The sequence below is a fragment of the Natator depressus genome, chromosome 7, assembly GCF_965152275.1.
Source record: "Natator depressus isolate rNatDep1 chromosome 7, rNatDep2.hap1, whole genome shotgun sequence".
NCBI classification, from domain to species: domain Eukaryota; kingdom Metazoa; phylum Chordata; order Testudines; family Cheloniidae; genus Natator; species Natator depressus.
In genome coordinates, this window is record NC_134240.1 from 20,138,565 (window position 1) to 20,150,955 (window position 12,391).

Below are 12,391 nucleotides of genomic sequence, written 5' to 3' on the forward strand. Positions count from 1 at the left end.
ACCCCTCCAGGATGACTTGGGAAAGGAGGAATTTGTAATGTCCGTTAGCATAATCTAATGGATCATAAAACCCTAATAACTGCTCCTTTTCTAGAAAAGTTTAAAGCTCTAAAATGCCTAGATTAATTTGTGCAGAATTAGAGCAGTTGAACAGAGGGGCTAATGACTTGACCCAGGTGCCCAAGAAAAATGGAAAACTAATCCTTTTTTCAACAGCCGTTAAAATGAGCGTTCTCCTTCCTGCTTTAGTGCCCTGCTCCTAATCTCCTTCCAAAACACATGCATTCAGGAGGTGCCTTTAATGGAGGGATGGCTTTGTGTATGTGCCCAATCATTTCCCCCCATCCCCACTTAGGAGATCAGCCAACCGTAGTAGCAATCCAGAGTGCAAATTTCTTAGCATGATCATGGCACTTCAAGGCAAAAGGTATGAAAGTGACAACTGTTCCCACGTTATTTAAACTGTTTAACGAATGAAGGGTCAAAACAAACAGATGCCTTTGAGCTGCATGTTGAACGGCCGTTGATATGAAGCAGAGCTCTGTGTGCTGTGGATCCAGGCCGGTGTATGTCCTTAAATGTTCCCTGCTCCTGTCTATCTGTGTGTGTGTGTATACATAGAGCTGAGCCCTTCGTGAAGTAATAGGCTGCTATCTGCGGGGTCTAGGAGTGGGAGACCTGGTGAACAATGCTGCCTTACAGGCATCTGCAGCTTTCTTGTGGCAGCTGGTCCTGCAAGAAGCTGAGCACGTTCTGCTCCCATTGACCTCCGTGGGAATGGGTGGCCCTCTGCATCGTAAGTGGTTGAGCTCCTAGAGCCAAACTGATATTTGCCCTGCAGCCTCTTTATGCTGTCTAGGTTAGTGCAAAGGGGCTGTAGGGCAGACATAAACCTCCCCCCTCCCCAGGGAATAACCCCTGCACAGAGGGTCTTAGTAGCCCCTCCATGTAAGTCCCTCCCCCTCCCCCACTGCAAGGGCAGGGGGAGGCTGTAGGAGGGTGGCAGTTGGACCCTGACTGCCCAGAATAAGGGAAGCACAAGCCGCCTCCCCTATGTCCCTGCACCAGTGCTCACGCCAGCACAGGTATGAATTTGCCCCGTAGTGATTAACCCCCAGGACCACATAATAAGCTTCAAGTGGTTGATCTTGTACGGGTACATAGGTCTGTACATGGAGCAGGGCGTGGGTGTTACTCTGCACCCTCTTTGCAGTATCCTGTTCATGTGAATCTGGGAACAAATGAGGGCACAAGAAAAACGGGCCATGCAACACAAAACAGGTAAACTTCTTCAGTGGATGGCAGGTGTGTAAGGCCTAGAATATCGCCTTCTGGAGAGCAGCAGAGCGTAGGTGGGTAGATGCCATTGACATCCCATAGAGAGACAAGAATGTCAATTACTCTTCATTAAATACTGTTTAATATTTGGTTTTATGAGAACAAAACTCCTGTGTTTTGGATCTGACCTAGGGTTGCCAATTTTGGTTGGACGTATTCCTGGAGGTTTCAACACATGGCTTAATCTTTAATTCCCTGAAGCCTCCAGGCCAATCCTAGAGGTTGGCAACCCTAATCTGAACTACTGAACAGTGTCCCCTATATTCACAGCATGCAAACTGCATAGCTGGAGCCATGTCTTTTAAAAAGCAGATGAGAAACTATCTGCTCAGTTCGCTAAATAAATCACACGGGACGCAGAGAAACAAGTACACAGAATTGCAGAGGAAATGCCTGAGCTGAACAATGTGATTGGTGTAAAGTGCCTATGGAGGCCTATGGTGTGATGGGTATCACATAAGCAGAATTTATTTCCAGTGTTTAGATCATCAGGGAAGATGACTTTTTAGATCAAATCTGTGTGGCGAAGTCACTAGTCGAGCGGGTGTCCTTGTCAGAGATCTGTTCCTTGGTAAGAGCTGATCCTGCTTGTGCTGCCAGCAATTACACTTGGAGAGAGAGTTCAATTTGCAGGGAATATCTCATCTGTGAAGGATGGTTATCAGTCTGTGAAAGGTTAAAAGAGCTCCACTATAAGTCATGGCTACAGTGACTGTCTGCTGTGGGATGCAGTTTGTATGTTGCTGAAAAGAGGGTCTGTTGCAAATTTGCTCATTTTGTCAAGCATTGCCCACCAGGAAACAAAAATATAGATAGATAGATAGCACGGTGCACATCACCTGGGAAATAGATCCAAGTGCTGTGGGCATAGGAAATCAAACCACATCAGTGGGCATGGCCAGTTCTTGGTCCAGGGGCCTTGATAAGAAAACATTCAAGTGTCACTTCAGACAGAACTGAAAATGTGCATACATCTTGGTATTCATTTATCTGTTCACCTCAAAGAGTGTGTATGGCACCATAACTAGGTATCGTGAAGCCAAGGTAGCTCCTGCGTGGAGACTATGCTCTAGGGCCCTAATCCTACAATCAGATCTGCACAGGCAAACCGTTGTGCTGCTATGGAACCCCCTGAAGTGCTGGGCTGGAAGAAGGGATAAAAAGGAAAGCCGTCAAGTGGCTTCCTGCATGTTTGCCAAGTGTCATGTTTGCGCCCTGGTTTTTAAAGCTTTTTTTTTTTATGTAGACTTCCTGTAATGTAGGCTCCTTTTCCTGGTTGAGTGGAGGCGCGGTGTGTGCGGTTTGTGTGTTTAATAAGATTTATGAAAAACAAAACAAAAAACCCTTCCCTCTTTCTTCTGCCTTGGTGAGTGCTCTGGAGCCCACAACTCAACATGACAGGAGTCCCTCCCATCACCATTAGCCTTGGCCTAGGTGTGATATTATCTATTGGTTGGTGAATTTAATGCTGGTAAAAGGTGCCAGATGAAGCTCTAAAAACTGACCTCCCTTCAGCATGCACATATAGTGTTCAGCATTGGCAGGAATCCCCTGTGGTGCTCTGTTAATATGTTTAGTTCTGCCCTGGTAAGAGGATGGTTCTGTCTCAGAGACCCTTCAATCTTTGGCTTTTTCTGGTAGTCATTTTTTATATAGATGCCTGACCACTGGTGAACAAATAGTGACCACAAATGCATTTTGCATTGGCCCTATCTACGATACGGGTGTTTTAGGGGGAAAAATCCCACCAGTGCTACTGTTAGTTCGTCTGCACCAGTGGTAGTGTAGGTGTGAACCCTACAGCAGACAAGACTCCCTTTCAAAACCTCCTGCAGCCTCTGAAGCCTTGTCTACAGTAGGGCTCCCAGTGCATGGTGCCACTGAAATAGTGTTAGCACCAGCAGGAGCCCCAATGTAGACCAGACTTCACAGGCTTTCAGGGGTTCATGCTAAAATGCTCTAGTGTAAGCAATACCCGTGATTATACAACAGCTTTCAGATGGTAATGAGTCTTGGGCACTACCGACCTGGGTTAGATTCAGGCCAGCGGCTCTGAGGTGAATGGAAGCCTAGTTCTTGGGGAAGCAAATTTCCGACATCCACATCATCCAGTTGTTGTTGTGCTGTGACATTACTCAGTGACACATCCCTGCTGGTGACACTCTGTCACTGCACCCTGACACCGCTTTCCTACCCAAACAAAATTATGGCTGTTCTTACCAATGGGACGTTGGTGGGGATGTGGAAGTTTGGTATATGTTGCAGCCCTTGTTGAGACTGGCAGAACTGTGTGCATGAGAAGCCTGCATGATGCCTGGCTCAATAAAGTGGTGCTAATGTGACTTGACTCTAAGTCCCCAGTGGGGAAAGGCTAGTGCATTGATCCACTGATCTACACAGCTCTCCCAATGGCTGAATCCTCAAAGGCTTCTGTTCCTCGTTGCTTATCTTAATTTTCTTTTCCCTGTCTTTGTGGTTTTGTTTCTTGTGTGTGCTGATTGCAGTCAAGGTGCAGAAAAGTGACCATCACCATTGCTGGGATCCCTGTGTCAACTACTGCCACACCCACCATCCAGGGCACTGCAAGACACCCACCTGGAACCAGACCTCCAACCAAGATTATTGCAAATGTAACCCATCCACTAAGCATTTGTGTCTCTCTCTCCGCAAGAGCTAGTAGCTCTGCGGTCGTGCTTACTGACCACTCACCTCCCACAGTAAGCTTAAAGAACACTGTCAAGGTTATCGATCCAGAATGTGACCCATCACTTCCTTGGTCTCCAAATCTGTGTCCAAAAATCCGTAATGAGGTTTTTATTGTTAAGTGAGTGTGTGCAGTCCAGCACATGGGGGAGGGGAGCAGACAACCCTACAATAAAGCCCAGCGTGCTGAGCAACCCTATAATAACACACTAGTGTACCTAGCTAGGCATGCTCTTGGGCAGCTCTACAATATGATGATGACATGCTGCAAAGAAGGCAACTCTATACTAATGATACCAGCATATTTGGTTAAGGAGGAGACAGTCCTACAGAAACACACCAGTGTGCCCAGCATAATCATAGGCAACCTTACAGTAAACACACCAGTGAGTGCATGCGTGGTTAGGCAATGGAAGTTTCCAGCAGAAAGCATGTCCTGTTTTAATCTGCTGAAGTAGTTGCTTGCTTGCTTGCTTGATGTATAACTGGCGAGTTAAAAGTTTGCGTTTAACCATGCTGGTGAGCTAGGTTTGTTTTCTCTTATTTATTCTTCTTCTTGTGGGTATGTAACATGTTCTGTGTTTGCATAGCTCTGGTTGCTGCCAACTTCTCATCGCCCAGCATGAACACGCAAGGTTTCCCCTGCCAGAATTCAAATACACTACCTCGGAGCTCCCAACCCATGAGCCCGCGTGCCACCATGATGAGGAGGAGACAGAGGAAGAAGGACCACAAGAGCTCTTGTAAGTGGGATGCCTGGCTAGAAGGGTGTGTTGATCTCAGTGCCACCAACCCTTCCCTCTTCCTACTCAGGTGCCCTCACTAGGGCCAGCCTTGGACACAAGCAGTGGAAGAGACTGTGGTGGGCCCTGTGCTTTTGTGAATGCTGTGCTGACAGCATCTTGCAGTCCCCTTTTCCTCCCCACCTTTTTGCCAGCAGGGATCAGAGTTTGGAGAAACTTTGTCATGAGTTTAGTTTCTCTCCCTTAATTTGTACTGCTCCTACTACTCCAACCTTTCCTGCAGTGGGGCCAGAGTCCTGGCCCAAGTTAATCACCCCCCCTCCCCCAATCTCTCCTGCCTGCATCTTTTAGGTCTTGCTCTTGCTTGAGACCTTGCAAATCATGAGCTTGCCCCTCTGTCCCTGCTGATAAGTGGTGCTCCTGTGATATACTGCATCCACCTCCACGTGTGTTCACGGTAGGCTCCCCTCCCCGGAAGTGTTCCTTTACTGTGGAACGATGCAGAATGGCTTGTGTGCACTTGCAGCCACGAGGCAACACGGGAGCCACGTTTCTGCAGACCTTGCACAAAGCTAACTGCTAACCACCGCCTCTAATGCTTTCTCTCATTTCAGTGTCGCTGGCTTCTAGTACAGTGGGTCCCGGTGGGCAGATTGTTCACACAGAAACAACAGAGGTGATCCTAAGGGGAGACCCCTTGAATGGCTTTGGCCTTCAGCTCCAGGGTGGGATCTTTGCTACTGAAACCCTGTCTTCCCCGCCCCTCGTCCGATTTATTGAGCCCGACAGCCCAGCAGAGAGGTTAGAGACCTTGCCCTTGATCACTGCATGATGTTGCTGATGGTTTCCTTTTTCAAAGACATGTCTTTCACCCATTACTCCTCTTTTTTTATTGATTATCTTTTCATTATCACCAGTTCCTCACTGGGTGTGGCTTAGTGCTTGTGCGTTCAGTACAGGGAAGTGAATCGGTACTGTACTGGAGGGCCTACTTGCTGGTGGTTTGTTTCAGACATTGCATTTCCTTGTATTCCAGCATGGAGCTTAATTTTAATCTCCTTCCCATCTAGGAGAGCGTCAATATTTATTTGTATGCATTGGCCACTACAGCAGCATTTGGGTTTTCACAACAATTAAAGCCAATGTACCATGAAATGGTCACAGTTCATTAAAATTAACTGTAATTGGCTCAGCAGGCCTGTGGTTTGACTAACCAAAGACCTGTATAAAGAAACGCACTTCGCACTGTGCCCTAGATCAAACTACGTGTGGGCTCTAGTGAAGCACCAGAGGCTGCGAATTCCACAGGATCTTCTGGCATTGCACAGGTGCACCCAGAAAAGCACCTTGCCCCTTCTCTGAGATGGCTCCATCATCTCCTGGAGGAGTTGTGCTGCTGTCTGATATCTGGTTTTCAGTGGAAGGTCATACCCAGTTTGTGTGAGCGTTATCTGAAGCGTCTATTTCTGTGGCAGTTGAATGCTGGTGTTTATCGTTCTGTCTGCCTGCCACGTGCTTTGTGACGTCTTTTGTTTTGTTTGTTTTTAAGTGCAGTTGGAGCCAGAAATGACTATAAAAATGACGCTATTGGCTCCATGTGTACCTCACTGAGACTCAGTGGTAGGTTGGTTTGCTTCACAGGTCAGAAGAGAATATTACGTAGCACGCTTATCTCGCTCTCCAACTTAGCATCTCGGAGCTCTTCAAGAAGGTGGCTAAACGTCATTATCTCCATTTTATGCACAGGGAAACTGAGGGACAGCATAGTGAAGTGACTTCCAAAAGTGGTGCAGCAAGCCAGTGCCGGAGTTGGGGCTAAAATCCAGGTGTTGTGAGCCCAAGTTCTGTATTCCAGCCAAAGGGCCACACAGATGGCTTTTTCCCCCAACATAACTCTCAAGCTCTAAAAATCAATCTGTTCCTCCTCCCTCTTACATTGTTACCAGTAAAAAGACCCTTGCAATTCAAATTTAGCTGACAATGTTGAGAGTGAGGCAGAGTAATTAGCAATGATTATTCATGGAGCAGAATAGAATCGAGATTGTACTTCCAGAGTTACCTTGACTCCTGTGGGATTACAGGACCAAATATTGTCTTTAAATATTGCCAGTAAAGTCATGAGTGGAGACTCAAACAAGACCACCACTGGTTTGAATAAGAAGCCACTTTTACATAGCATTCTCTGGCTACAGCCTTGCTTTTAATTCCCACTGAACAAGGTACATTAGTTTCAAAACTAACCGCACGCACCCACCCCTATGGACAATTCCTTAAACTGCCTGTGATTTACACTGATGATCTGTCCTGCCAAATGCTGTGGTGGAAGTAACAAATAGCTCCCGGTTCCTACTGTGGCTCTTTCCCTAGCACAACAAATCTCTGCAGGCTTGATTAATGTTTTATCTCCCTGGCAAGGCTTCAGCTGCCACAAACCACACTACACAAATAAAACATTGATCACACCACAGAGGGGGCCAAGTGGCATTTAAGAGTCTCAAGCAGAAAAAATCTGAATCTTTGCATCGCGGTATCCATGTCGTGGGGCAGCCTGTGTTGTACGTAATCACAGCAGATATAGTTTAAATACTTAGGATCAAACTTTATGAGGAGGTGGTGGTGGTGGTGGCGGCAAAAACAAAAGAAGTATCTTCTGTTCTCCGAGGTCTCCCTGAAAATATTGTCCAGCTGTGGCACCAGTTGGTAGGGATGCTAAAGCCTTCTGCGCCTTTATTGTTTGGATTTAAAATCCAATTTATAAAAGCGACAGTGGTTTTATTTCCCATTAATGTGGTGGAGTTGGACCGTGTTGTGAAATCCCAAACTGCTTTTATAAATCAGGCATTAACAAAGCCTTCTCTCCCAGGAGGGTTTGGAATCAGCACTGTCTCTCTTATCCTCTTGCCAAGCCCCAAGCGAGAGCAGAGACTTGCTGCACGGTCTTGCCTGGATCTAACGTGTCATGCAGGCAGCTTTTCTTCTTAGCTGACCACCCAGCATGATTCTCGCTCCGCCAGTCACCACCTTCATCCATTCAGATTGCAGAGAACTATCTGCCCTGCTTTGCAGTACAGATTATTTGGATGTTGAAAATTACTTTCTGCAATGTGTGCTATCTTCAACATAGCAGGCCACCTTTCCTAGCCTCTTAGCCACGGGTAAAACACCCGCATCATATTGTTGTTGCCCTCCTGGCACAATAGAATCCGGTCGGTGTTTAGGGGGGAGGGAGAGAGGAGATATGTAGGGAGACCAAAAGAAAATTGTACTAACCTCCATTCAGGCCAGGAACTTTATTCTCTCCTCCTTAGCAGGTACTGTTCTAACTGCTACTACTCCAGATATCACAGCCATTTTCTTCCACTTACGAGGCCAAATTGCCATTCGTGGCTGGCCTTCATTTCGACATGCTCACCCATGTGCGTGCCGTCTCTGTGCTACACAAACGTTGGGTAGCCACCTGTGCAAACAAATTGGGCTCCCCGGTTTGTATAAGAGAGAGCATGCGTTTGCCTGGTCGGCTATGCTTGTGGAACAGGAGGCCGGTTGGAGGCTGGCTGAGCATTTGCAGCCGGGGGAGCCGTTCCGGAGCAGGGAAGGAAAGCCCTTTGAGTGTGAGTAAGGACACAAGGCCCAGGAATGTAACTTTTCCTTCCCTAGTCTTGCTTTGTTTTTTCTCATCCGGCTGTCCTCCATGGGGATGCGGTCTGCCTCATGTTGTGATACCATCATAACTCTCTCTCTCATTGGCCGGTCTCACCTGTTCACCGCCTTTGGGTTTTTCTCTGTTTAATGGGGTGGGACATAGTGCAGTTCCGGTGAGTTGAGTCAATTCCCGGTATAGCCACTATTCTCTTGAAAGCAGCTAGCCAGTTCCCAATAGCTACTGAGTGAGAGATGCAACATCTGGCTGTGGAAACTTGCTTTATGAGCTGACAGTGCTGTGTGCCTGCTGTAGAATGGTCTGTGAGAATCCAAGCGAAGGGGAGAGGATTTGATTCCTATCCCCTCTAGAGTGCTCTGTTTTAGGTCAGCGCCTTACACTAGGCAGCAGCACCAGGCTGTGTTTAGAAAGCGAATTTACTGCATCTTTCAATTGGTGCAGGAAGAGGCTAAGTTCTCCTTGGCAACAAGTCAACATGTCACCCAACTAGTGTTTGTTTCCAGTGACCCTGTGACAGGCATTTCAAGGGAAAGACACCCCTGTGATCAGTTTTACAGCTGGTGGCATCTAAGAGTCCTCCCTCCCCATCAGTCACTCTGCTTAATGGGGGCAGGTTGAGCCCTCTGGCCTTGAAATTAGGCTGTGACTCAGCCCTCTGCATCAGCAGCTGGAGTGGTATAAGCTGGGTGTCTATCATTTCCTCTTGGTTGCCTCTAAATGTGTTTGTTTCCCTCTCCCTCATGTAACTAAACGTGCTGCTGAAACAAGTAAGGTAACCCTTCCTTACCAGAGTGACTTCAGGGCACTATCCGTGGGAGGAAGAGTCTGCAGGATCAGCCCTTTGGAGAGTGCATATTTGCCAGGAGAATGGGCGAGGCTTTCTTGTCTGTGTCTGGGTGCCAAAATCTAAGTCTGTTTAGGTTCTGAGATCTCCAGCTCTGCTCAAAAAGAAAAGGAGTACTTGTGGCACCTTAGAGACTAACCAATTTATTTGAGCATAAGCTTTCATGAGCTACAGCTCACTTCATCGGATGCATACTGTGGAAAGTGTAGAAGATCTTTTTATACACACAAAGCATGAAAAAATACCTCACCCCACCCCACTCTCCCGCTGGCAATAGCCCATCTAAAGTGATCACTCTCCTTACAATGTGTATGATGATCAAGTTCTGCTCAGATTTTTGTCATTTGATCATAGCACCTGGAAGCCAGTAACACTAAGAGCTCACAAGTGAGAAAAATTAGTGACCAGTGAAAGTTGCCACCAAGTTTTTATCAGGTTAGGATGCGACCTGCACATCGTATCAGCCATAACAAAATGTAAAGCTCATTTAGAGCAGACATTAAACCCAAGTGAAGGCATCCAACACGGTGAACTCCAGTGTTACAAGAAGTATGTCCTTCACTCAAGAATACACCAGCCTCCTCATTCTTTTCATCGGTAGCACTTTTCTTCCAAGGATCTCGCAGCACTTTACAAACGCTGATGAAAGCCACGCAGCCCACCCATAAGTTGGGTGTCATCTTGGTGGGGAAAATGACTGAAAGAGGGTTTGGTCTGCATAAGACCAGCGTGTCAGTAGTAAAGCCAGAAAAATAACCCAGGAGTCTTGACTCCCAGTCTCCTTCACTCACCACTAGATGATACTGTAGACTAGAGTTAACAAGGCACATCTGGCTTCAGCACCTTCATCAAGGGAGACATGAGGTCACGGCTTCACTTCACAACATTTTAGAAACCTGCGAGGAAAATCTAACTTGAGCGAAGGAACGTAAGAACCTGCGTCTCCTGCCCAAGCAGCTCGAGTGGGGAAAAGGGCAGCCATCTTCTCTGTTGTTGTTTGAAGGCACCCAATGACCCTGCTGTCCCGTGATGAAAACAATGGCAGTGTCACAGCTGGTTCAGTCTTTAGCTGACTTTGTGATCACAATGTAATACCTTTTTGTCGTGCCGCTGTTGGTTCCTTCTAAGTAAGACCTGCTGCAGCAGCAACAGAGTTCATAGTGCTGAAGGAAATCTTTCTGTCACAGCCGTTGGGAGTCTTAAGTTCTATAAGCCACAATTTCCACATCTAGCCACATCAAATCATAGTAGCTGCACATGCAGAGGACCAGTGAAGCATCTAATTGATTGTACAGCCAGTTAATACTGCAATGATTCACATTTATAGTACACAGAAGAGTGCCTGTCATCTCTGGGTCTCCTTGACATATTCTTTAAAAATACATCTTCATTTTTCCATGGATAACGTAACCCAGGCAGCACCATAACATAACACAGATTTAATAAATACCCTCCCCCCAGCAAAATCACCCCTCCAACCTCTAGAGAGAAAAGGTGTTGAGCATGTGCATTTTTCAACACCACAATGCAAGTGTGCTCTCATGACAACTTGGCCGGTTGCATCCAGGGCTTGTTTGGAGTGACAGCTACTTCCTAGTCTCCTTTGTCCATGATGGCCTCTTAATGTAGTGACAAACCTTGATACCACAGGTAACTTGTTCTCTTACAATCCAGTCGTGCTTGGAGTGAGGTATGGGATTGTTAAAATGTGGTTGCTCTGTGAAACGTCAGCAAAATATGATGATATTTGAAATTGGGTAGGTAAAGGTTTTGCATGGTCAGTAACAGATAAAGATCCCACTGAGCTGGAGAACCTGAGTTCTGAAACTTGGGAGAGTTCTTTTTCTCCACCTGTACACTTAAAGCCAATACCCATTGAGAGATTTTGGAGACCATTCTAACTTGACTGAAAGAAGAACTTGCTATAAATCCTGGAATTCTGCACCAGTGCTTGGCTGTGGTAACTAAAGAGGAATGCAAGAGAAGAAAATTTTGGAAAGATTTCATGGGTTTAGTCCCTTCCTTCTAGCCATAATTCAATGGTTACATGTTTGTGTGTGAGACAGACAAAACTGCCCAATGGGCAATGGAAAGCCCAGGTACAGCACTGCATTCATGCCTTTGTGGAATAACGCGGTAGGCAAGACGAGCTGTGGTGGATGGCACAGAAGTCTTAAGATTTCCTTCTGAGGTTAAGGCAGGTGGGATTGGGGTTTGTTTGCAAACGTATTGCTTAGTGTTTGCAAAAACTCTGCTCTGCTCATATGCACAGATGAAACCACAATATGTGGCATGCATGGTACAGTTGTACAACTCCAACCCAACTGTAGAGTTCTTTGGTTTCTTCTGAATTAAAAAGTTGTTACACAGTTACGTTTTGGTTTTTTTTTTAAAGTGTCAGTTGTGGTTATATTGGAAGAGCATCAAACAATAATATTGGCCTTTCGAGGCCATTAAACAGCATCAATGTACATTTGGCGTCAGGAAATGCAATTACAAGGGATGAATGATTATCCAATTTGCTGAGACATTTTGGTGAGTTCATTGGATTGTAACTTTGATATTAGTCCTATATTAATCAGAGGATGCTGTAATTTTCAGTATCATTATTTTGGGTTCTAGGAGACTCAGACATGCACACATGGAGAGCTGTGTACTATTAGATATGGTTAGAGAGCAAAGGCAACTAGTTTTTATCCAATTTCACAGCTGTGGGTTTGGTTTCTAGGGGTGGCAGAGAGATTTCTCTGTGTACACTGCAGGAAACCCGAAGAACTGCTATTTGGGAGCAGAACATGACTGAGCAAAGAGTAGGTCAAACTCTGAAAATATCCGTGCTTGTGAGTTTGTTCCTGATGATCTTGGTAGGTTCTCTACATTAGGGTGTGTATTTTAGAGCTATGTATCTTGTTTTTGCAGCCTAATGTTATCATTTCTCAGCTGTCAGAGATGATCCGTGCCTGCTGGTGTGTGCGCGTGGGGGGTAGGGGGGACGGTAGCAGAGCAAGGGCAGCTGGCTTCAGCAGTGTTACTGAGCATGCTCTGTACAAGCCAAGCAGCAAATCTCGGGGGGCACATGACCCCGCATGGCTCCCCAGTGTG

General features: G+C 46.3%; 1 protein-coding gene across 5 annotated transcripts in view; it reads left to right on the plus strand.

Annotated features, from left to right (window-relative positions):
* The window catches only part of GRIP2 (glutamate receptor interacting protein 2), a 478,986-nt gene that overhangs the window by 419,090 nt on the left and 47,505 nt on the right, over positions 1-12,391 (plus strand). For all 5 annotated transcript variants that reach the window (XM_074957606.1, XM_074957610.1, XM_074957607.1 and 2 more), the window contains exons 10-12: positions 3,843-3,968; positions 4,632-4,784; positions 5,399-5,585. In XM_074957606.1, the coding sequence (XP_074813707.1) occupies positions 3,843-3,968; positions 4,632-4,784; positions 5,399-5,585 (466 nt within the window). The remainder of the gene's footprint in view (positions 1-3,842; positions 3,969-4,631; positions 4,785-5,398; positions 5,586-12,391) is intronic.